The sequence below is a fragment of the Octopus bimaculoides genome, chromosome 2 (genome assembly GCF_001194135.2).
Source record: "Octopus bimaculoides isolate UCB-OBI-ISO-001 chromosome 2, ASM119413v2, whole genome shotgun sequence".
NCBI lineage: Eukaryota > Metazoa > Mollusca > Cephalopoda > Octopoda > Octopodidae > Octopus > Octopus bimaculoides.
The window spans coordinates 150,624,030-150,647,607 of record NC_068982.1 but is presented as its reverse complement, the minus strand read 5'-3'; the positions used below and the strand labels follow the sequence as shown (position 1 = coordinate 150,647,607).

At 34.5% G+C, this 23,578-nt stretch overlaps 1 protein-coding gene across 3 annotated transcripts in view; it reads left to right on the top strand.

The window, feature by feature from the left end:
* LOC106872129 (dynein axonemal heavy chain 5) overlaps positions 1-23,578 on the top strand; it is a 183,710-nt gene that overhangs the window by 94,201 nt on the left and 65,931 nt on the right. For all 3 annotated transcript variants that reach the window (XM_052965662.1, XM_052965663.1, XM_052965664.1), the window contains exons 47-61: positions 1,622-1,657; positions 2,477-2,541; positions 4,098-4,304; positions 6,492-6,572; positions 7,799-7,865; positions 8,112-8,226; positions 9,160-9,258; positions 11,169-11,269; positions 11,789-11,929; positions 14,417-14,491; positions 15,494-15,664; positions 16,521-16,673; positions 18,355-18,462; positions 19,337-19,503; positions 21,896-22,082. In XM_052965662.1, coding sequence (XP_052821622.1) covers positions 1,622-1,657; positions 2,477-2,541; positions 4,098-4,304; positions 6,492-6,572; positions 7,799-7,865; positions 8,112-8,226; positions 9,160-9,258; positions 11,169-11,269; positions 11,789-11,929; positions 14,417-14,491; positions 15,494-15,664; positions 16,521-16,673; positions 18,355-18,462; positions 19,337-19,503; positions 21,896-22,082 — 1,773 coding nt within the window. The remainder of the gene's footprint in view (positions 1-1,621; positions 1,658-2,476; positions 2,542-4,097; positions 4,305-6,491; positions 6,573-7,798; positions 7,866-8,111; positions 8,227-9,159; positions 9,259-11,168; positions 11,270-11,788; positions 11,930-14,416; positions 14,492-15,493; positions 15,665-16,520; positions 16,674-18,354; positions 18,463-19,336; positions 19,504-21,895; positions 22,083-23,578) is intronic.

Genomic DNA, 23,578 nt, shown 5'->3' with positions numbered 1-23,578 from the left:
ATATATATATATATATATATATATATATATATATATATATATAATATAAATAATATATAAACATATGCATATATCCATACATGTATGTACATACCTACATGTATATGTATACACACATGCATATATGGGTACAGGATATCAAAAAAAACATTAAACAATGAGAAGCGAAAACAGAAAACGAACTTTTTTCGAAAAACGAAAAAACAAACAGAGAAACGAGACATGCAACATAAAGAGTATAACCCTTTGTCAGTTGTCCCTGTTCCATCTACTCCGCGTTTCAAAGGCAAGGACAATACGTGACTTCGTTGGAACAGTCCTTCCTGCAAAGCAAATTAAATCAAATTTGGAATTTTTTGCGGCGGGTGAAAGTGTTAACAAGAATAGGACAGTGAGAACAAACAGTGAGGGTTGTTAAGCCAAGACGATAGAAAAATTATTATGAACGTTAAGAGAGACGTGCATGAGCGAAGAGACAGAAAAAGTACATCTTTTCTATAAGAAGGCAGTGAGCAGAAAGAGAGATCCCCTTTCATCACGTGTCAGCGACGAAAGGGTCAAGGAGGAAGAGTTAGAGAGAGAGGGGGAACGATGAAAGGGAGAGAAGAATTGGGAAAGGGTGGGAGAAAACGGTTAAATATTGAATATCATATGCTGTAAGTTCTTAGTTTAATGAGTCTTACCCTCTGAGCTGGAGACGGATAACAGACATTGTAGCAATTGTTAGGAGTATTCAAAGTGAGATAATTTCAAGAAATTAAGAATAATTTTCTCTAATTAATTTATGTTTAAAGAAAAGTGAGTCTGATCTTTGTTTGCAGATAAGGGAAGTTATGAACATATATTTCAACATATTTGACCTTATCAGCACTGTACAGTTTAACTGAATTTGTAGATCAATAGAGTTTAAAAGAAAAAGAGTTATGTATATTTTTGGCCAAGAGTAATTTGCATCATTAAAAATTAAGAGAGCTAAGAGAAATAACTCAATATTTAAACTTATGAAATAAACTCGACAGAATCAAATTATTTAAGATAAGAGGTGTGTATGTAAGTGTAGTGTTTGTCTGTGGGTGTGTGAAAGAGATAACAAAAAATACTATACTATGAGAAGACAAACACTGCTATGGAAAGAAATAGATACATTGAACACTAATACTCAATGTATCACATGACCAATACACTAGAAAAAGAAATGCAACATCAAATAGTTTGTTATAAGTAGTAGTAGTAGTAGTAGTAGTAGTAGTAGTAGTAGTAGTAGTATTAGTAGTAGCAACAGCAGCAGATATTGATTTCTAATATTGGTTTCAATTTTGGCACAAGGCCATCCATTTCAGGGAAAGGGGCTAAATCAATTAGATCAACCCCAGTGCTCAACTGGTACTTATTTTATCAGTGAAATTTCAACTCAGAATGTAAAAACAGACAAAATGCTTCCAAGCATTTTGCCCAGTGTGCTAACATTTCTGCCAGCTTGCCACCTGTATTGATTTCTAATATTGACACTTTTGTGGGGAGAGGTTAATTCTACCCTAGTACATGACCGGTATCATTGTATCAACCCCATTTCATATTGATGTTACTGATGTCATGCTTTTTTTTTGTTTGTTTTTTTTAGATTAATGGATCCAAGAATGGATATGATATTGCAGAGGTAAGTGTACCTTGGTTATAGTCTGTGATTTTAAAGAGTGATTGTAGCTAACTGTGCTATATAAATTGAAATTATGTTATTGTTTTATATTCTTAGACCCAGTATATTTTTCTCCTTGCATCAATATATTTAATGGATGATTAAATTAATAAAACACTAGACAATAAGTCAAGAGTTTAACAGTTTATGCCCTGTCAGTGATACTGATGGGAATCTGTGACTAACAACTTTAATAAACTTCTGTTAGCAGTGCCTAACTAGCTTTATGTAACTACTACAGAATCTGTATCTGCACACCACTAAAACTTATGAGTGTTTCATTGCTCTGCAAAGTGACAAGAATATTTGTAATTCTCTCCTTGTTATCCTTTGATTCTCATCAACAAAATCACTCTACTAGACACTCCCTTCCCAGAATTGCAACCCTCTAGACTCCATCCTTATTCATATTTTCTTCACAGACCTCAAAGTCTAACAGTTCAGTTTTAACAACTGCCACATCAAGCTACCTTATCTAGAACAACTTGTAAAGGTCATGGAAACCACACTCTCAATCTAAATAAAAGATGAAATAATATTAGAAATGATGATTCCTTTTCAGAGTCTTTAATGATTCTTTCAGTTCTAAAAGATTTGCTGATTCAAGCAGACAACTCTGCTAACTTCAAAAACTCAGGCCTATAACTTTACTGACTAACTTTCATTTGAAATCTCTTACAGTTCACTTGAATAAAGATTGCATTTCTTATATTCTGGTCTTGATTTATTATTTATTCTTCCAAATACAAGAGAAGTAAATTATGTTTCTTTTATTGTTAGATTCTAATGCAATGTTATCAGACCAGTATGGACCCTGTCATTCAGTACTTCAAGACAGAAATGGAGTGAGATATTTGTAATATTTTTTTAGTACATAGTGTGTGTGTGTGTGTGTGTGTGTGTGTGTGTGTGTGTGTGTGTGTGTGTGTGTGTGTGTGTGTGTGTGTGTGTGTGTGTGTGTGTGTGTGTGTGTGTAGTCACAGATATAGCTCTATGGTTAAGAAGTTCACTTCACAACCAGATGGTTTCAGATTCAGTCTCACTGCATGGCACTTTGGGCAAATGCTTTCTACTGAAGCCTGGGCCAACCAAAACCTTGTAAGTGGATTTGATAGACAGAAACTGAAAGAAGCTTGTTACATATGTAATTTGTGTATATATGTTTGTGCCTCCTCAACTTGACATCACATGATACTTGTGAAATGATCTTCACCATTATATGAGTAGTGTTCTTCATTGCCAATCTTCCATGAAAATCTGTCCATGTTGACAATGATGATGATATTATACATATAATAGTAGATCAGTCAACCGAGTATAGATTCTTTTATTGGCAATATATATGAATTTCTGTGTGACTGTGTTTACAAACAGAAAAAAATACATAATACACACACTCTGTCTGTCTGTCTGTCTGTGTGTGTGTGTGTGTGTGTGTGTGTGTGTGTGTGTGTGTGTATGCATCTCGCTGGATGTACAATATCAGTGTACATGTACAGCAGAGTGTAAACATCTTGAGAGAAAAGTTGGGCATCAGTGGCATCGATGTGGTGTGCAAGAGAGACGACTGCATTGGTATGGTCATGTGATGCATATGGATATGGACAGCTGTGTGAAGAAGTACTGAAAGCTAACAGTGGAAGGAAGTTGTGAAAGAGGGAGGCCCAGGAAGACATAGACAAGGTGGGGGAAGCATGATTTTCGAACATTGAGCCTCACAGAGGCAATGACTAGTGACCAAGTCCTTTGGCATTATGCCATGCTTGAGAAGACCTGTCAACCGAAATAAAATCATAGTTGTGGCCGTTATTGGTGTCACATAACTGATACCTGTGCCAGTGGCATGTAAAAATCACCTTTTGATTGTTGGGCCTCACGGAGGCAATGTGGCCAGTGCCAGTGTTGCGTAACTAACACCTGTGCCGGTGTCACATAAAAAGTACCTTTCACGGAGGCAACAAGAAATGGCTGAGACCTTTGGCAATATGTCCCATCAAGCCAAGTGAAATCATAGTCATGGCAGATACTGGTGTCATGCAACTGGTACTCATGCCAGTGGCACATAAAAGCACCTATTACACTCTCAGAGTGGTTGGTGTTAGAAAGGACATCCAGCCATAGAAACCATGCCAAATCAGACTGGAGTCTGGTGAAGCCCCTCAGCTTACCAGCCCTGGTCAAACCGTCCAACCCATACCCGAAGGAAAACAGATGTTAAATGATGGTGGTGGTGGTGGCAGTGGCAGCAGCAAGAGAGAGAGAGAGAGAGAAAAAGTTATTAAGTTAAACTAAATAACTTTTAGAAAAATTTCTTTACCTAACCAAATTTTCAGCTACTAAAACCAATTTTAACTATATTTGAAATGAATGAAACATTTTCAACCACTTCTTGTTTTAACAGGCACTCAGTACATTTTAATGAAGTTGGTATGATCACTACTTCACTTCAGATACTAACAGTTCTCCTATCCAACTGCCATACAGTTTCTAGCGATACTCATATCAAGAAGCTCTTTGTATTTAGCATTCTCTGGTCTTTTGGTGGTCATCTCTCAAGCAATGACAAACTTCACTTCAATGAATTCCTTCAGAAAGTAAGGACCAATCTGTAAGTATGAACCTCCTCCAAAAACAATAACACAGCTGTTATGTTATTTGAAATGGTTTCTTCTGTTGAGTTTTAATCATTTTACTGAGACAGTGCTGGTGTATCATCATCATTCTAACATCCACTCTTCCATGTTTGCATGGATCAAATGGAATTCAGCAGATTTTCTATGGTCAAGTGCTCTTCCTATCACCACTCCTCACCTATTTTCCAAGCAATTTCCCCATGGCCAGACAGGTTTTCACAGAAGACTATAAACAAGTAATCCCACTTGTATGGCATCGACATTCATTTATAGCTATTACATGACTTCAAGATAAGGAGTCACAGATACTCACAGACACAGAGAGAGAGAGAGAGAGAGAGACATGCACGGACACACATACGCACGCAATGGATTTCTTTCAGTTTCCATCTACCAAATCCATTTGAGGTTTTGATTGGCCTGGAACTACTGTAGAAGATACTTGCTTAAGGCGCCACACAGTGGAAGTAAACCTAAAATTATGTAATTGGGAAGTTAAGTTCTTAACCATGCAACCATATTTGCACCTATGCTCCCTTCAAAAGTATAGTTGATTTAATTTATCCCTCTACTTGTAGACTTCTTATTTTATACTATTTACATGCTGTTGTTATTCAGTAGCAGCAAAACAATACTGATTAAGCTGTTCATATCCAAAAGGAAATCAGGATGGAGGATGGTAGATTTAGTATTTTGTTGAACAAAATGTCATTCAGTATTTAATTATAAGCCTTTTCAAGGTCAAGTTTGCCTTTCGTCCTTCCAGAATAAATAAAATAAGAATCAGTCAAGAATTAGTTGATCAATCTAATCAACTATATATTCCCTTAAAAAGTATATGACCTTGTGCCTCGGTTAAAATTCAAATCAAGAGAAAAACCAAGAATAAAATGAGAATTTTATCAGTTTCATAAAATTCATTTGTGATTTTTTTCATTTTTGTAAGAATACAGAATATTAATAATAAAAAAAACTATGGAATTGATAAATTTGTTAGTTTGGGTAGTAGGCCTAACACATCGTCCAATTTAATGCATCCACCTGTTCTTTAAATACCTTTTACGGAGTTCATTCTCTTACAAGCATTCAGACCAAACCCCACTGTCAATCCAATCCAAATTTTGCCAGTAGACATTAACTGTTCACACTGCGTTAGAACATCTTTCTCACCAGTTTAGGACAACCATCAGATCTTATGGGCACTGATCTTCCTCCCTTGAATAATTTATATTATATAATTGGCTCAATTCTAGAAAGTAGTTTAAATAATAAATCGATTTTATTATGAGTTGATAAAATAAAACTGAACATGTTTTATTGAGTGATTGACTCACATGTATCACATGCTTATAGTTATGTACATATAAGCATAAGCATCTTCATACATCCACATAAATATATCCATACTTACGCATGCATATGTACAAATATATTTATACATATACAATATGCATGCATGCAAATGTGCAATACACACATACACATACATTATGGAAGGATTACATCCCTAAAGCTTTGCCATAATGAAAGAATTCTATAATGGAAAACCTATTTTCATATTAACTTCCAAATTATAAATTGAGATGCATTTCAAATGTCTGGAAAATTCTTTCAGAAAAAAAAAATAATAAATATAATTACATCTTTAATCATAAGCAGAGTTTTCATAATGTAAGATGCTTCTGTATTTATGTGTGCGCGCACACACACACACACACACACACACACACACACACATGTGGATTGTTGTATTAAAGACACAACTATCATTTTTTTTAATGAATTTTTCAGATTTTCTTCTTCATCCTTTGTGATTCATCATCATCAGAGGAAAATTATAAAGCTGGCAACAGTTCCACCATGGATATCTGAGTTTATTAGCCTGTTCATATCTCTCTCTATATATATATGTGTGTGTGTGTGTGTGTGTGATTCTGCATTCACACATGTGCCCATACATACATGCATACATAGAAAATGAATGAATGAGATATATACACACACACACACACACACAGATAGATAGGTAGGTAGGTAGGTAGGCAGGCAGGCAGGCAGGCACGCAGACAGATTGATTGATTTATGCTGATGAAATAGTTTTGATTTTAAATATCATTTTCTTCTTTTTGAATAAAATTAATAAGGAATTTTCTTTATTTCAGAATACCCGAAGATGAAAATGATGTTTATTTATTTGACTATTTTGTTGATGAATCAGGAGAATGGGAAAATTGGAACATCAAGTCGGTTTAGCAAGAAGTTTTCATTTCTTTTATTTTGTATCACTTAAAACCACTTCCTGTTTCTTGGGTGCCTTTAGCAGAGTTTATTCTGGTGCAAGCATTCAGACTAGTCCTACAGTTCTCTTTCCATCTATATTGTTTTTCTGTGGGTGAGGCGGGGGGAGGGGGGGCAGCTGCTCAGGTTTAGCATTAGTCTCACTCATCAAGAAGTACCTGTAAAGGCCAAGGGCTGTGCTATCCTTCTCAGACTAAATTGCAAGAATATCATCATCATCATCATCGTCAACATTTAATGACCACTTTCCATGCTGGCCTGGGTTGGAAGGCTTGACAAGGCCAAGGGCCACACCAGATTCCATAGTCTGTTTTGGCTTGGTTTCTATGGCTGGATACTCTTCCTAACACCAACCACTCCACAGGGCACTGGGTGCTTTTTACTTGGCATCAACACCAGTGCTTTTTACATGGCATCAGCACCGGTGTTTTTTATGTGGATTGGCAGAATCAATAGAGGGAGCATCAGACAACACTTCAGGTATTTGGTAATGCTCTGAGTTCAAAGCTGACCCAGGTCAATTTTGCTTTTCATTCTTCCAAGGTTGACAAAAATAAAATAAGCACCAATCAACATAACTGGCTAAAACCCTTCAGGTGGGTGCCCTGGCATCACTATTGTCCAATAACAGTAAAAGAATAAAATAATATACTCTTCACTTCATCTTAGATTACTCTCTGAGAAAAAAGGACTTAAACTTACTTCATTTTAATTGTTGTATTTCTGTGTTTCACATGATGTGATGAGATGCATTTATTACTTCTTTAGATAAATGCTTAGAGATAATAATTAGAAATTCAACAAAAGATATTAATTCCTCCTTTTTGTATTAGTAAAGTTGATATGTGTCTTTTGTGTTTTATTCTAATGATGTTCTGATGTTCATACTCTTCTTAAAGACATTAAGTGATGACTTTAATTAAAATAACCTCAAATGAGAAAAAAGAAATGATAATGCGGAGTCAGTTCACTTAGATTGATTTCTGATCTGCATTATTCGATAATGAATGTAGAGATCTTCAAATACTTATTTGAATTAAACAGTTTTTATCCTTCATGGAGAAATGTTATTAGAAAGTTGTATTTTTTATATATCTTCAGTAGATATATTAATTAGTTTTTGAACTTCTGAAAATGCATTTGACAGATTTAAAACAATTCATTTTTCTAGATCACTTGAAGAGTCTCCAGTTATACAAGATAACTTCAGCAGAGAATTTGTATACACACAAAGAACAGTAAGTAGACACACATATATTTTACAAAAGCAGTAACTATCTTCATACACTAAGAGCAGTATGGGATATGCATATATATTACGCAAAGAAGAGTAACTATCTACATACATTAAATATAGTATATTTTTACTTCTAATTTTCTATTTAATATTCTATGATCAGAACCCTGCTATCAGATCTCTGTTTAGTATTTTAGTGTATTATTTACTATTCTACTTTCTATTCTTATTTAATATTTACTTTCAGATTCCTATAAAATACTTCATGAATAACTTCATACTTCATGGTTTCCCTTCTTTATTAACTGGTCCCAAAGGTTCTGGTAAAACATCATTAATTAATGCTTTGATGTCAACTTTAGGTAAGTTTCTGATTTGCCGTTGCTTTTGCTATTGCATCATTGCTGATACAGTTACTATGACAACAGATTACTGACTACAAATCAGAGTTACCTATCCATCTCCTACAAACTGGTCTGTTCAGTCATCTATTTATTCTATGTAGGTACCATATTATAAAAAAAACTATGGTACAAGCAGCAGGAGCTCCATAAAATTCACAAATGTTTCTGTAGCATGCAGTGCTAATTTTAAATCCCTCTGCAGGTTTTTGTGGTACTCAATTGGTTGAATTGACTCCAGTACATGGATAGTGAGGTCCTGACTACCATATGATTAAGGGACTCACCACATATTGTTAGCATACTGTTTCAAAGTATTCCAGCTGAAAAGTTAAAGTGTTAGTGTGCCAACTATTTACCTAAAGATCACAAGTTCAAATCCTACCATTACATGAGGATTGAACCCATAAGTAAGGTACAGTGTGCTTTAGCAGGCACCTTGAGGAAGGTATGATTTCTCATGAATGCCATACAAAGAAGTAAGCTCATAGTAAGCCACTCTGATCTCAATATATGTCTCTTTTGCCTTATAAAAAGGCCATAAATATTATCACATCTCCTCTACTAAATATTTCAGCCTATTTAGTTTGAACTCAAGATTTTCTTTTCATACAAGATTCCAAATTTTTAATCCAATGGGCTACAACAGACAGTGATCAAGCCATCTGGATAGTAACATTTTATAAATCAGAAAAGGCAAAGTTTAAATTTAACAGAAGAGGTTTGAGGTTATCAGAGGAAATTTGATGTTAACAATTTAAATTGAGATTAAATTTTAAATTTGACATTAACAGATTAAATTCAAGGTTAAATGATTTGAAATGTTATTCCATCAAAATCAATAATAATCTCATTATAAAAATTTAAGTGTATAAATGGATTTTTAATATTTAGGTTCAGAGGAATATGTTTTGAAAAGATTTGTGTCTAGTGGCTCAACCAAAACAGTACAGCTGTTTGATTTCTTCAATAAAAGTATCATCCACAGACAAGGTAAGGTTTAATAAATTGGTTTCTTGGTTCTTTTCCCAAACATGACACTTATTAAGGCCAGTATAGTTACTACAGTTTCTATAGAATTAAGTGGAATGAGAGACAAATATTCCTTTTAGAGAGGACTCTAGTCTTGGAAATAATTTTCACAGACATCTTGATAAGTATTGCCCTGCTGGATAAACAAAGGAATATAGAATTATGCTTAATCTTGTCCCCACCATAGAATAGGTGAACCGGCTGAAGTATGTGAATTCTTGATCATGTACTTTATCCACCACTCTGTTATAAGATAATACCCATTAGTTGGTCAAAAGTCTCTAACATCACACTAAATCCTTATGCAAAATACTTCTTGCTTTTGTCTAATTACACTTTCATTTCACTAAGTATTTTTGTACATGAAGTACTAATATCATTATTGCAGCAAAAATGGTAGACTATTGAGACAGAATTCTTTGGAGTATATTTTTTTATGTACATTTAGATTCTGAAGTCAAATCTTGCTAACATTAAGTTTCCTTTTCACCCTTTTAAAATAAAGTGGACACCAGTCAAATACTGAGGTCACATTAATTCCAATGTAGCTTTTTAAAGATATATGGCCTTATGTCAATGTTTGAAATTATTATTAACAGCCATTGTTGTACTGCTAAAAACTGTCCCACTTACTTGGCAATAATGCCTACACCTTTTAATTACATAGTTTAACTGCAGTTAGGTATGAATTGATATAAGCAGCTATTTTCTCTTTTGGTTACCAGAACAGGAAATAGAAAGTACAAACTACTCTACCAACTGATCAAAAACTGTGGTTTCAAAATATAAATAGCTTCTTCATTGTTTTCTTCATTATCACCACTTCCACCACCACCACCACACTTTATGTACCCACTGTTTACACTGGACACTCAGTAACAAGTTTCTATCTACCTCACTGCCAACATATCAAGCAAAAGCACTTTGCATATGACACAGATTCTGTACTCTGTCTTACTAACAAGTACTTTGGTGTTTAACATGTTGACCATTAGATCTTTGGATTCTAACTATATATTGCAGAAAACCAAAATTTCTAAAAGACTGAGAGAACAGTTACAGTAATTTATTAATAATAGAAAAGTTACAATTTCTTCATTTGACACAAATCTAATTTTTGAAGTGGGTTGGTATATTTATTTCAGTTTAGCTCAATATACTATGCTACATTACAACCAGATGACTGAAAGATATTTTAATCCTTATAACAGCTTATAAGAGAAAAAGACAAAACTAAGTTTTTCTTTTATTATTAGCATCACCATAAACACAGTTTTGGGATTTGTTTGGTCCACATGTTTTATATCAATATCTGTTAATTTCTGTCCAATGCCTTCCTTTAACCATAATTATGTATAATGGAGGTATTGTGGGTGAAAAGTGTAAACTATTTAAACTGAATATTGGTGCTGTAAGAAGTGTAATATATTTAGTGTAGCACTCTGTTGCTGGAGTCACATCACTGGCTTTATTGGCAGGGAGCTAATGATTACTGACGTTCTCAGAGAGTTATTGATGAAATGATGTTATGTAATGTCCCACTGGAGTAATATTGAAGATTTTGTCATCAGTGTATTTAGAGAAGATGCAGTAGTGTGCTCCTTTTAGTAGCAGGACAGCATAGCTATTACAATATAGTGACACTGAAAACTAAATCTTTGCATTCATTTATGTGACATTCTTCACAATTATGCTTTTTAATTCTGAGTTTTCCTTTCTTTTTGTTTGAGTGTCAGCTTGTAGGAAAAGATATGGAAGTATTTCTTTCCATTAGGGTGGGTTATATCAATACATTACAAATGAGAGAGGTCTATCATCTCAGCCAACTACAGATAAGTGTATGGTAAGACTAGAAATTGTTCTTTTCATAGGTTTCATCCATGGAGCAAAAGACAAGAAGAAGCTTGCCGTATTCATTGAAGATATCAATATTCCCAAAAAGGACCAATTTGGTATCCAAAGATGTAACGAGGTAATTAGTTAATTTAATTAATAATGTATATGTCAATGTTAAGGTAATCTCTAGAATAACCAGGGTCTGAAGTCCTGCTCTGGATCTTATTACACATAATATCATTTCAACTAGAAAAAGAAATGCATGAATATCACATAACCTTTTCACACATATTCTATAATTGCAAGGTTTTTTTTCTTAAAGGAGAAATGATTTTTATATATCATCATCATCATCATTGCTTAACATCCATTTTCCATTCTCGCATCGGTTGGACAGTGTAAAATCAAGTTAGGTGAGGGTAAAATATACTTTATGAAAGTAGTAATACAAAATATCCTATATTGTGGTTATTTTAAAATACATTCATGTTCAGTGTTGTACCAACTAGGAGAACCTTTGTGAAAATGACTCAATCAGGAATTGATTCATTGAAAATAGATAAAAAAAAAAATATCACTTGCAATATTAATGTCAACAGATCAATATTGATACCATCAGAATTCAGCAATTTTGAATTGTGATTTCTAATTTCAGTTTCTACGTCAACTATTAGATGGAAAAGTAATTTGTGACTCAAGTTCACCTTTTGAGATGAAATTTATTGAAGATCTTTGTTTGATTGCTGAAATGACACATCCTGAGCCTCGTCTAGAACAGTTAAATCAAAGACTTTTGGTAAAAAGAATTCCTTAAAAAATTATACACATTTTAGTATTTTGAAAGTTGGGCAAAAATTGATGTATTTAATGTCTTAGACTATTACACGTACATATATCTGCCACACCCACCTCTGCTCATCATCATCATCATCATCAACATCATTTTTACATCTACTCTCCATCCTGCTATGATCTGGAAGTTTTGGCAGAATCCAGCAGGGAGGAGGACTATGTCTTACTCCAGTGTCTCAGTTTTAGCATAGTTTCAATGGTTGGATGCCTTCCTCACACCTACAGCTTTACAAAGTGTATTGTCATCATCATTTAATGTCTGTTTTCCATGCTGGCATGTGTTGGATGGTTTGATAGGAGCTGGTAAGCCAGAGTGCTGCACTGACTCCAATTGTCTGTTTTGGCATGGCTTCTACAGTGAGCTGCTCTTCCTAATGCCAACCACTTTACAGAATTTACTGGGTGCTTTTTGCTTGGTACTAGCACAGGTGCTTTTTTTACATGGCACCAGCACCAATGGGGTTGCCAAGTAACTTGCAGGACAAAGACTTCTTAGCTGAGAGAGGGAGTGGAATTGAAGGAAGTGATTGTATACCAGGAGAAGGTTAGAGTATAATAGAGGGACAGAGATAGTTGTCTTACTACAGTGGAGGTACTTGGCTGCCCCATAGGACAAAGAAAGAGAAGGAAGCTGGAAGAGGGTTAGGGAGAAAGATATAGAGATACTCAGAGTGAGAGAGAAAGAGAAATAGGTGCTGGAAATGAATAACAGTCAACCCAGATAGAACAGTGGTGGTGGGGATTATAAGTTGTACAGAGGGGATAGACGGGGATGTTCCATGAGAGTGTGAGGGGATATGTTTAGATATGGCAGTGAAACATGGACTGTGACTGTAGAAGACATGCAAAGGCTTGAAAGAAATGAAGCTAGCATGCTCCATTGGATGTACGATATCAGTGTGCATGTATGACGAAGTGTGTTTTGAGAGAAAAATTGCATATAAGAAGCATCAAATGTGGTGTTGGTATGGTCATGTGGATGCAGACAGTTGTATAAAGAAGTGCCAATCTTTAATTGTGGAGAAAACCTGTGAAAGGGATAAACCCAGAAAGATGTGGGACAAAGTGGTGAGCAATGATCTTTGGATACTGAGCCTCACAGAGGAGATGACAAATGACTGAGACTTGTGGCAATTTGCATGTTTCACTGCTATGTAGCATGGCTATTTATATACAGGCATCATACAATCTGCCTTTCATTCTGACAGAGAATCTCTGTGTTACCAACAAAAGTAGCAGCTCTCTGAACTATGCCCAGCCCATTCTTATTCTAGCAGCTATGCTCTCAGAGCATCCTCCTCCACTGCTGACTTGGTCACCTAGGTAACAAAAGCTATCTACTACTTCTAAGGATCCCAACCAGACATTTAAGGTCATCAGCATAGAAGAGCTCCCAAGGACAGTCAGTCTTAAATTTCTCTGTTGTGGTCTGGAGGATTATGATAAACAAGAGTAAGCTGAGAACCAATCTTTGGTGAACTCCTACTTATACTCTGAAATTATTGCTATACTCATTGATATCTTTCACTTTACTGATAGCATCTCTGTACATGACTTGTACAGCTCTCACCAGCCACTCATCTATTTCTAGGGTGCGTTTTTCATAGCATAAACACTAGCGTGGTTGCCTTATCCATCAAGTTGCATGCAAAGATAGGACTTCTTATTTCTTTATTGCCCACAAGGGGCTAAACATAGAGGGGACAAACAAGGACAGACAAACAGATTAAGTGATTATACTGACCCCAGTCTGTAACTGGTACTTAATTTATCGACCCCGAAAGGATGAAAGGCAAAGTCGACCTCGGCAGAATTTGAACTCAGAACGTAAAGACAAACGAAGCTCGCCGCCTTCTTACTTACCAAAATACCATCATAGAAAAGAGGAAATAATACTCATAGATGAGGAATAACTAATATCATCATCATCATCTTCATACAAATCTTCTGTCAGTTATCAATTCTAAAAAACTATTTCACATCAAGCATCATTCACAATGTATCAGTTGTCAACTCTAAGCTATTTCACATAAACTATTATCTGTAGCCTATGTCAGTTGTCTCACCAATGAATCTAGAATTACCATGACATTTAAGGAGTCTAACCTGAAATTGAGAACTCTAGCAGTTTCTTATTATATCCTTCATGTCCTTAGTATTGCATGCTGACAAAATACTTGCTAATTGTCTAGTGATGTTCTATTTCTTATATCAGTGAGTTGTGTTTATCTCATGGCAGGTAATTACTACTAGATACTCTGGACCATTTGAGAGTCCAGTGCTAATAACAGGATACAGACCAATAATTCTTTCATTGGATGTTTGACACTTTATCAACTTCACTGTCAACTATCATTCTCTGATTAAATATTACAATAAAGCATTTCACTTTAATAATAATATTTTAGACTTATCTTTTTCTCTATTGCAGCGTCATTTTGCAATATTCAATTTGCCAGAACCTGAAGAAAATGATCTTTCAATAATTTTGGGGAAAAAACTTGAGGTAAATGTTTCACAGTTATATTCCTTTTATATTAGAGAGTTGGAGTGTAAACAATGATAGGGAGTAACAATCTCACAATTCATATTTACAGAGAGAGATAGAGTGTAAAAATATTAATTGCAATCAAACTAATGTGGGATACAGGAGTATCAAATTAAGAAAGTTTGTTATGATCAAACAAACATAGAGTACTAAATTAAACAGTAGGTAATGACTTATAAATATGGGATATAGAAATACCAAGTTGGACAGTTGATGATGACTGATAAATTAAAATGAGTAAAAAGTGTAGCAAACTTGACAGTGAGGATTTGTAACCGAAAATGCAATGCAAGAACAACTTAGATTGTTGGTAATGACAATTTAAACACAACTGAAATGTGTGTTTAATGATTTGCTCATTCATTTTTTTTTAACAGTTTCTTGGACCAATGAGAGTATGATATCTCTCAATAGTATAAAAGCTTTATAAAATAGAACTCAACCTCTCTTTCCTCTGCAAATGCAGATAGAGTAGATGTTCTTGTTTCATCAAGATCCCAGAAGGGTATTATATTAAAAAGACTGATTTTATAAGATTTAGAATGATGAAAGACTTTTGAGAGTTTTGAACTTTGCTCCATGAAGGATAAAACTTAAGTATATAAAATATTTTGTCCAATGTTCCACTGTCTCAATCATTTACAGTAGTATAGAAATAAAAGTTGATCTATATACAGCCTGTAGTTAATTCAGTTTCTGAATGAGAGATAAATCTCTTGAGCTGATATCACACACTCTGATATATCAATTGAAAAAAGATATAATCTACTGAGTCTGTCAGCAGCTGGGGCAGAAGCCAACTCTAAGTTTAACTTAGAATCTAATTGAATGAGACTAAGTGCTGAATGATACTCCATTCTATGAGTATCACCAATATCTTCCTATCAGATAATTAGTTTCTTATCATAAAGAGTTCATATAAAGCAATAAATTTTTCATTTTTTTAATATTTTGTTACAGACTGCTGTGAATGGAGAGAACCTACCAAATATTGACACAAAACTATTCAATAACCTAGTTGAAGCCTCCTACCAACTACTGTCTGGTTTACAGTCAACATTAAAGCTGTCCTCTTTACCAGGTTCCACACATTACATGTTCACCATTCAAAGTTTAGAACACTGCTTTAAGGTTGGTAATACTGTATAAACATATTTGATTTTTCTAAAGAACTATAGTGGCATCACGTAGCTAGAGTAGTTACCAAGTAAGGTAGTTACTAGAATTGGTAGCTTTGGTGTCCTTGTAGTGGTCTTTGTACTGACCAAATAGTTAAGAGACAGAGGTGGTGGTCTCTAGTGACATGAATCTGGTTGGAAGTATAAGCAGAAGTGGTAGTGTATGATTGTATGCTATGAAAGAGAAGCTAATATTTTATATGGTTTTTTTTTTTTTATCAGAGATGAAGGTTTTGGCATAAAATGTTAGCCTCTACATTTGTTACTGACCAAATACTCATGAGTTCAAATTAATTTTACAGTTGATTGTGTTGTATCTCTAGTTTAAGACACATAACACAGCTTATCTCAGTTTGTTTGAAAAACAGGTTCAACTCTTACATGACTGGCAGAGACATTTTACAGTTTCCCTGCAAGTATATAAATTCTTAAGAAAAAACATCCACCCCATGATGAAAGGAAAAATGTTGTTGTTATGAGTAGTAACAGGAGCAATATCATATCAATGTAGCACTAGAATCTTTGGATTTCTTAATTCCACTTTCTTGGCAGTAACGTCTGTTAATTCCTCTCCACACCTTATTTAATTGTAATTAAACTTCACGTAATAAATGGTTTTGTTTCCTTCTTAATGCCAGAATAGGAAAATGTCTTCAGCAAGAGGGAGCTGCAATCTAGCTTAATGTATGTACTACATTTAAAAAAAGCATCAACTCAGAATCACTTTTCTTAGAACCAAAAATATTTAAATATTCATGATAATAACTGTTTTTATTATGAATCTAATATTGATGAAATATTTTTCCTAGGGATTGGCTAAACTTCCTTTGAAGGAAAGGACCAATGAAAATTTTATCATCTTCTTATTGATCCATGACATCCAGAATGTACTGCTGGACTCAGTGTGCAGAAATGAAGATCACAACTTCTTTAAGCAGTTATTAAAAACAGTTGTAAATGACGTATGTAGTACTTTATCGTTTCACTTATTCAGTTAACCTTACATTTTATGATAATCTGTATGTTGATGGTAGTGGTGTCAACTATTAATGGTGACAACAATGTAATAAAATTCTTATCTGTTGCTGTGCAGCTATCTGCAGAACATGGGATTTGTGGAATTGTTATCTACTTTCTACATTGCCACAGCAATATGATGGTATTATTTGTAATTGAAATCCAACATTGAAATAAAAGTGTCAGTTTCATTTACTATATTACATTATCATTTGCATCTCCTTACATTATCTTACACTAAGTTGTACTTGCTACACTATCTTGCATCATCATCAAATATAGATTATCATAAAATGGAAGTTGAACTTAATACATACAGTACCATGCAAAAGTCTTTGACTACTTTAAACTATTGTAAATTTCTACTAATTGCCAACTTATAAGTGGATGTTTCACATTGCATTTTTTACAGATGAAACATTGGCCTTGTTAAAGCTATTTCCATACCTAATCATTATATTTTGTAGCAGGGGTTCTGAATGAGAGGAGAAGATGCAAGACGACCACCAAAAATGGTTATGCAAAAGTTTTTGGCCACCTCACATAAACCAATCAAGATACAGTGTTTTAAAACAGAAAAATATCTATAATGAAAATTTATTACATTATGTTCTTTTCAAGAAGTTACTGTACATTGTTAATATTTTGCGTGGCTTCCTCTAGCTTGAATAATTGCTTCAATGCACCTGGGAAGAGATGCGTACAAATCCTTCACCATCTTTACAAGTATGAGATGCCATTCTCTGTGGCTGAACTCCCACAACTCTTTAAGATTGCATGGATTCTTCTGAAGAACTCTTCTCTTAACTTCTGTCCACATTTGCTCAATGATATTTAAGTCAGGGTTCTGAGCTGGACAATCTTTCAATATAGTAACACCTTCATCAGCCAATCCCTGTTGTATTGCACATGATCTGTAGCATGGAGCTCCGTCATGCTGAAAAATCACACCTTCATCCAAGTCTAGTATCAAATTGTCCTTCAGCAACTGGATGTATTCAGCACTATTTAAGTTACTGTCAATTTGAACCAACTTTCTTGAACCATTACTTCAGACTCTTACCCCCAAACTTCACTGTTTTCGCTGTGTAACATGGGTCATTTCACTTTCCTGGAGACCTTCTAACAAATTCTTGTTTATTAGAAAGTGAAACTTTTGCACAGTACCATATTCATGCATTGCATTATACTTAGTGCACTGTCTTACACTATTTGTGCATACTACATTGTTTTACACTAACTGTAGTTGTCAACAATCTTGAACTATCAGTACTTAGTAAACTTTCTAACATTGTCTTGTATTTAATACAGTCTTATATATCTTGTACTTCGTACACTGTCTTATATGATCAGCACTTAGTACACTATCCTACACTACCTGCACTTAGTAAACTCTTTTATACTGTCTTGTGCTTAATACACTATCTTACACTTAGTTCTCCATGAGCTCTCTTTTGATCTATTTTCATTGTCAGTTGTAACTATTTCAGTTACACTACTTTAGAAAAGCATGAATATCACACAATCCTCCATTATCTTGTCATTTATATATCTAAATTTCAAGCTTCTGCAAAAACTTTTTGTTTTATTACTAATGTTCTATTCTCTTCAATTTTTTCTGTTTAGAAATGGCCTGACATTGTTATCACCACAAAAAATATTGGATACTTTATCACAATTCCGTCAAGAAATAGACCCTCTTCACATTCACCTCTGCTCAGTAAACCAATAAATGTAAGAACCTTTTTTATTATTCCTTTAGTATTTCATATTTAACCCTTTTGTTACCATATTTCTGTTGAGATGCTCTGTGTTTCTTTCAATTAATTTTAAATATAACAAAGAATTTAGTAAAATAACTTAGTTATCATTAAGCTAGTGTTATGAACATAAACTGTGACTAAGGTTTGGTGGAAGATTTTAATTCAGAACTTTTGAAAACAAGACATTTGTACTACAGATCCAGAGGCAGTTTCAGGCAGTTTGTTATCAAAAGGGTTAAACAGGTAGAAAATTATCTGTGGTTATTATGGAAACATACTGACTGAGTCATTATGGTGCTAAACTTTTCTCTTTCTTTGGTTAGGAGAGGTGGGTTAATGTTTGTAACCATTAAACACCCTCACAGACAGATGAGTAAATGCAGTTTCAGTTCAGTTTGAACTTCTATAGATTGTTGTTTGTTGGGAAAAGATGGGTGACGAGTGGGTGTAGTGTAAGCTTGCTACCTTAATAATAATAGCTCTTTCTGATATAGACAAAATGCCCAAAATTTGAGAGGAAAGAGGCGAGTTGATTATATTGATCCCAGTGCTCAACTGCCACTTATTTTATCAACCTCAAAATGATAGATGGTAAAGCCAACCTTGACAGTATTTGAACTCAAAACATAAAGATTCTTAATAATAATAAGCCTTGCTACTGTAGACACAAGGCCTGAAATTTGGTGGAGGGGGTTCGTTGATTACATTGACCCCAGTGCTTAACTCTGGAAAGATGAAAGGCAAAGCCAACCTCAGCAGAATTTGAATAATAATAATAATAATAATAATAATAATAATAATGATGATGATGACAATATAACATTGTCCTATTGTTGTTTCTTCAGAATGTTTTATATCAGACTGAAAGTCTGTACTCACTTGAAGCTACCATTCAAAGACATATTGGCATATATAATTCGGATCATCCTAAGAGACCCCTTCAAATAATCCCTTCTGAACATGTAATTTCCCAAATTACAAAGGTTCATCGAGTCCTTACATGTTCTGACAGGTAAATATTTTATTTAATTCTACCCATTTTCAATAGTCATAAAAATAACATATATACAAAAAATTTGGAGCGTTAAAGAGAGCAAGTTGTCTCTGAAAAATGAACTTAGAACTGTGTGGCAACTAATTATAGTTTAAGGGTCAGCTAAGTTTAATGAGATTTAATAATAGATTTACTGTGGCCTTTCTCAATATTATTTTTTTTAAATATATAGGCACTGGTGCGGTTGTGTGGTAAGAAGTTTGCTTCACAACCACTTAGTTTCAGGTTCAGTCCCACTGTGTGGACCTGGGACAAATGTCTTCAACAATAGCCTCAAGTCAACCAAAGCCTTGTGAGTGGATTTGGTAGACAGAAACTGAAAGTAACCCATCATGTGTGTGTCTGTGTCTCTGTGTGTTCGTGTTTGTCTCCTACCACTGCTTGACAATCAGTGTTGATGTGTTTACATCCCTGAAACTTTGCAGTTTGACAAAAGAGACTAATAGAATAAATACCAGACTTTAAAAAAATATAAGTACTTGGGTTGATTCATTCAAGTAAAAATACTTCAAGGCAGTGTCCCAGCACAGCTGCAGTCCAATGACTGAAACAAGATAAAAGATAAAAGATATATATATATTACAATTTGTAAACAATAGTATTGTTGGTTACAGGTTTCTAATGGGCAAATCACGGATCCACTATGATGGCAAGATTGATATTGTCATGTCTATAACTCAATGTAGAAGTTGTCATTCTCGCAAAGAACTTCATTTGAGGAGTACTGTTTTTTTATTTTGCTCTTTATTTCACTAATATTTACATCTTTTATCAATATACATCATTGAAAGATACATATACACACTTGTGTGTATGTGTACAAATTCATGTAGATACAGTGGGCTCCCATTTAGTTTCCTAATTCCACTCACAAGATATTGATCAACCCAAAGCTATAGTGAAAGTTACCAGTGATAATGAGTAAGATTGAATCTTGAACCATATGGTTGTGAAGCAACACAACACTACACAGCACTACCTGCATCCATGTAAGAAGGAAGTACATAGTAACTCAGTTTTGTGTACTCAGTGTAAAAAATAAGTACACAAAAAAAATGACTGCAAAGCAGAACTTGAGATGTGATCAACGCATATGAGTAGTTCACGATAAGAGTACCAATAAAATAAAGTTATAAACTGCTTGGTAGGTACAGCCAGCATGGTTACCTAACTACCTAGTTGATTAAGCGATTTAATTGGTGCTTCAGATGGCTGTAGTGATAGTATAGTAGCTAAATTATAGAAAGGGTATAAGAAGCTTTGAGAACTATTGTCTCTGTTGGTAGCAATGTGTTCCTCTCTTCATGTAGAAAGTAAGCTGTATGAGCCAACAAGAAAATCTCTGTGCAACCACTCAACCTGCCAGACATATCAAACAATTTTTTCTCATATCACATTTTACTATCTTAAAAAAGTACAAATTCAATCATGTAGTCCTAGATACACAATAACTCAACAAAGCACAGAATGATCATAACTGGAGCACCTTTGATCATAGATCTGGCAATTCTCAGCTGATGTGGGACTAACTAAACAACAAGCAAACTGTATTATTTGTAAGAAGTTTAATGCTGCATGATAGTGAGATATGGATTATTATGTATAGAAGATCTGTGAAGGTTATTGAGAAATAAGATGAATATAATTTAATGGTTCTATAGTGTTAACCTACTTGAAAAGCAGTGCACAATTAAACTGAGAGAGTGATTAGGTATTAAAGCTCTTAGTTGAGAGATGACTGCCGTAGATGGTTATGTGGTGTGTATCAGATGATGGATGCTGAGTAATAAAGTATTGTTTCCAGTGGAAGTTACTCGAACTGAATAAAAGATAAGAGAGATAGAGAAGAGTGAATAATTACTGCTGTCAGTAACATGATGTTGATCAGAGATTTCAGTGTGGTTTTGACCATTGACCATTAGGGTTGAGAATCCAAAGCGACACCAGATTCAACAGCTGACCTCCTGTTTAAGAGATTTTTGAAGCTCAACAAAAGCACATCATCAAAGAAAATAGATGTACACATGAAAAATTACAACTAAACATGAAGATAAAGTTTTGAATGAATCTCTGAAGTATGGATAATTCACACAAAATGGTATCTATTCTGAAGTATCATTTTGTGCATAAACAATTTGTTTGTTTGTTTGTTTGTTTAGATTGTGATTAAAATAAGTTTCTCATTTAAACAATATTGTGTTAGACTGCTTCTATTATTTTACGCAAAATTTCTATAACAGGGTTTTTCTATAAAATTGTCTAATACTCAAAAACCTGTGTGCATACACACACTCACCCACACAGCAAGTATTTATTAATCCTAAGTTCTACTATTATATCACCTATACAGAAGTCACCTCCTCTCCATCAGTAGTGTAGTCAGTGACATAGTTGACATCTATATGTTAACATGTGAAATGACCAACATTACAACTATACAGATGGACTGGTTCACTGGAAATGATCTGTTTGAAGTTCTGAAGACTGCAGTCAAACAAGCTGGCAGTTTGAACACTCCTGTTGCCTTCATACTTAAAGTAAGTTTATTATTGCAAAATTATGAAAATGATACATTGTTATTGTTGCTGTTATTATCTCAACCATTGTTATTACAGCTGTCTCTTATTTTTGTTGTTATTGTTTCTACTATGTTGACACTCAGTAGTTAATAGTTTATATCATATCATATCACTTCACTGACACAAGGTTATATCTGGCTAAAAATACTTTAATTCTCAATGGCCCAGCCTGTAGAGTTCATCATCATTGTTTAATGTCTGTTTTCCATACTGACATGGGTTGGACGGTTTGACAGGAGATGGCCATCCAAGAAGCTGTCCAGGCTCCAATTATCTGTGGCATGGTCTCCACAGCTGGTTATCCTTCCTAATGCCAACCATTTTACAGAGTGTGCTGGGTGGTTTTAGATGCCACCAGCATTTACACAGTATCAGTATGGGTACATTTTATGTGACACTAGCACCTGTAAAGGACAAGCTTGTATGTATGGATGGTCATGATTTTACTTAGCTTGACATGTCTTCTCAAGTACAGCAAATTGCCACAACTCCTGGTCTGTTGTTATTTCCTCAGTCAGGCCCAGCACCTGAAGATCCTTTCTTACCACTTCATCCCACGTCTTCCTGGGTCCATCTCTTCCACAGGTACCCTCCACAATTAGAGCTTGACACTTCTTTATGCAGCTGTCTTCATCCATACACATCACATGAGCAAACCAGCACAATCTTCTCTCTTAAATCATTTGCTCTCTGTTGTGTGTGCACAGTGACATTACCCATCCAGCAGAGCATACTAACTTCATTCCTTTCAAGCCTTCACCAGTCCTCTGTAGTCATAACCCATGTTTCATTGCCATGTAGCAAGGTTGTATATACAAACATCATACAATCTGCCTTTCACTCTGAAGAAGAGACCCTTAACTACCAACAAAGGTAGAAACTCTTTGAACTTTGTCAAGCGTGTTCTTATTCTAGCAACTATGCTTTCAGAACTTCTTCTTCCACTGCTAACTTGTTCACCTAGTAACAAAAGCTATCTACTACTTCTAATGATCCCACTGAGCACTTGAGGAAGTCTGTTGTCTGTACATTTTTAGTTCTTATTGTACCTGCACATTTGCCACACATAAAGACTCTGTTAACCTTCTTATGATGCCATTACACCTCTTACATGTCCATGAAGCATTTCATTAAAAAAGTTATTATAAATATACTTAAGTCAACATTTCTTATTGTCATGATTCTTTTTCTATTTTTTTTTTTTATTTTGGTATTTTGTAAAGAAAGTAAGGCTGATTGTTATGAAATAAAAAAATTGGTTTCATTAATTTTAGTAAGTCAAATGGTTTGAAGAGAAAATGTGGTTGTTGATTAATGAACATATATGTGACCCAGTGTAGTTTTGGTATTTACAAGTTGATTTCAGAGCATCTATAATAGCTTTTTAATGAAATCTTTGCTGAGTAATGTTTGATATTTCTTTCAGGATGTGTGTGTGTGTGTGTGTGTGTGTG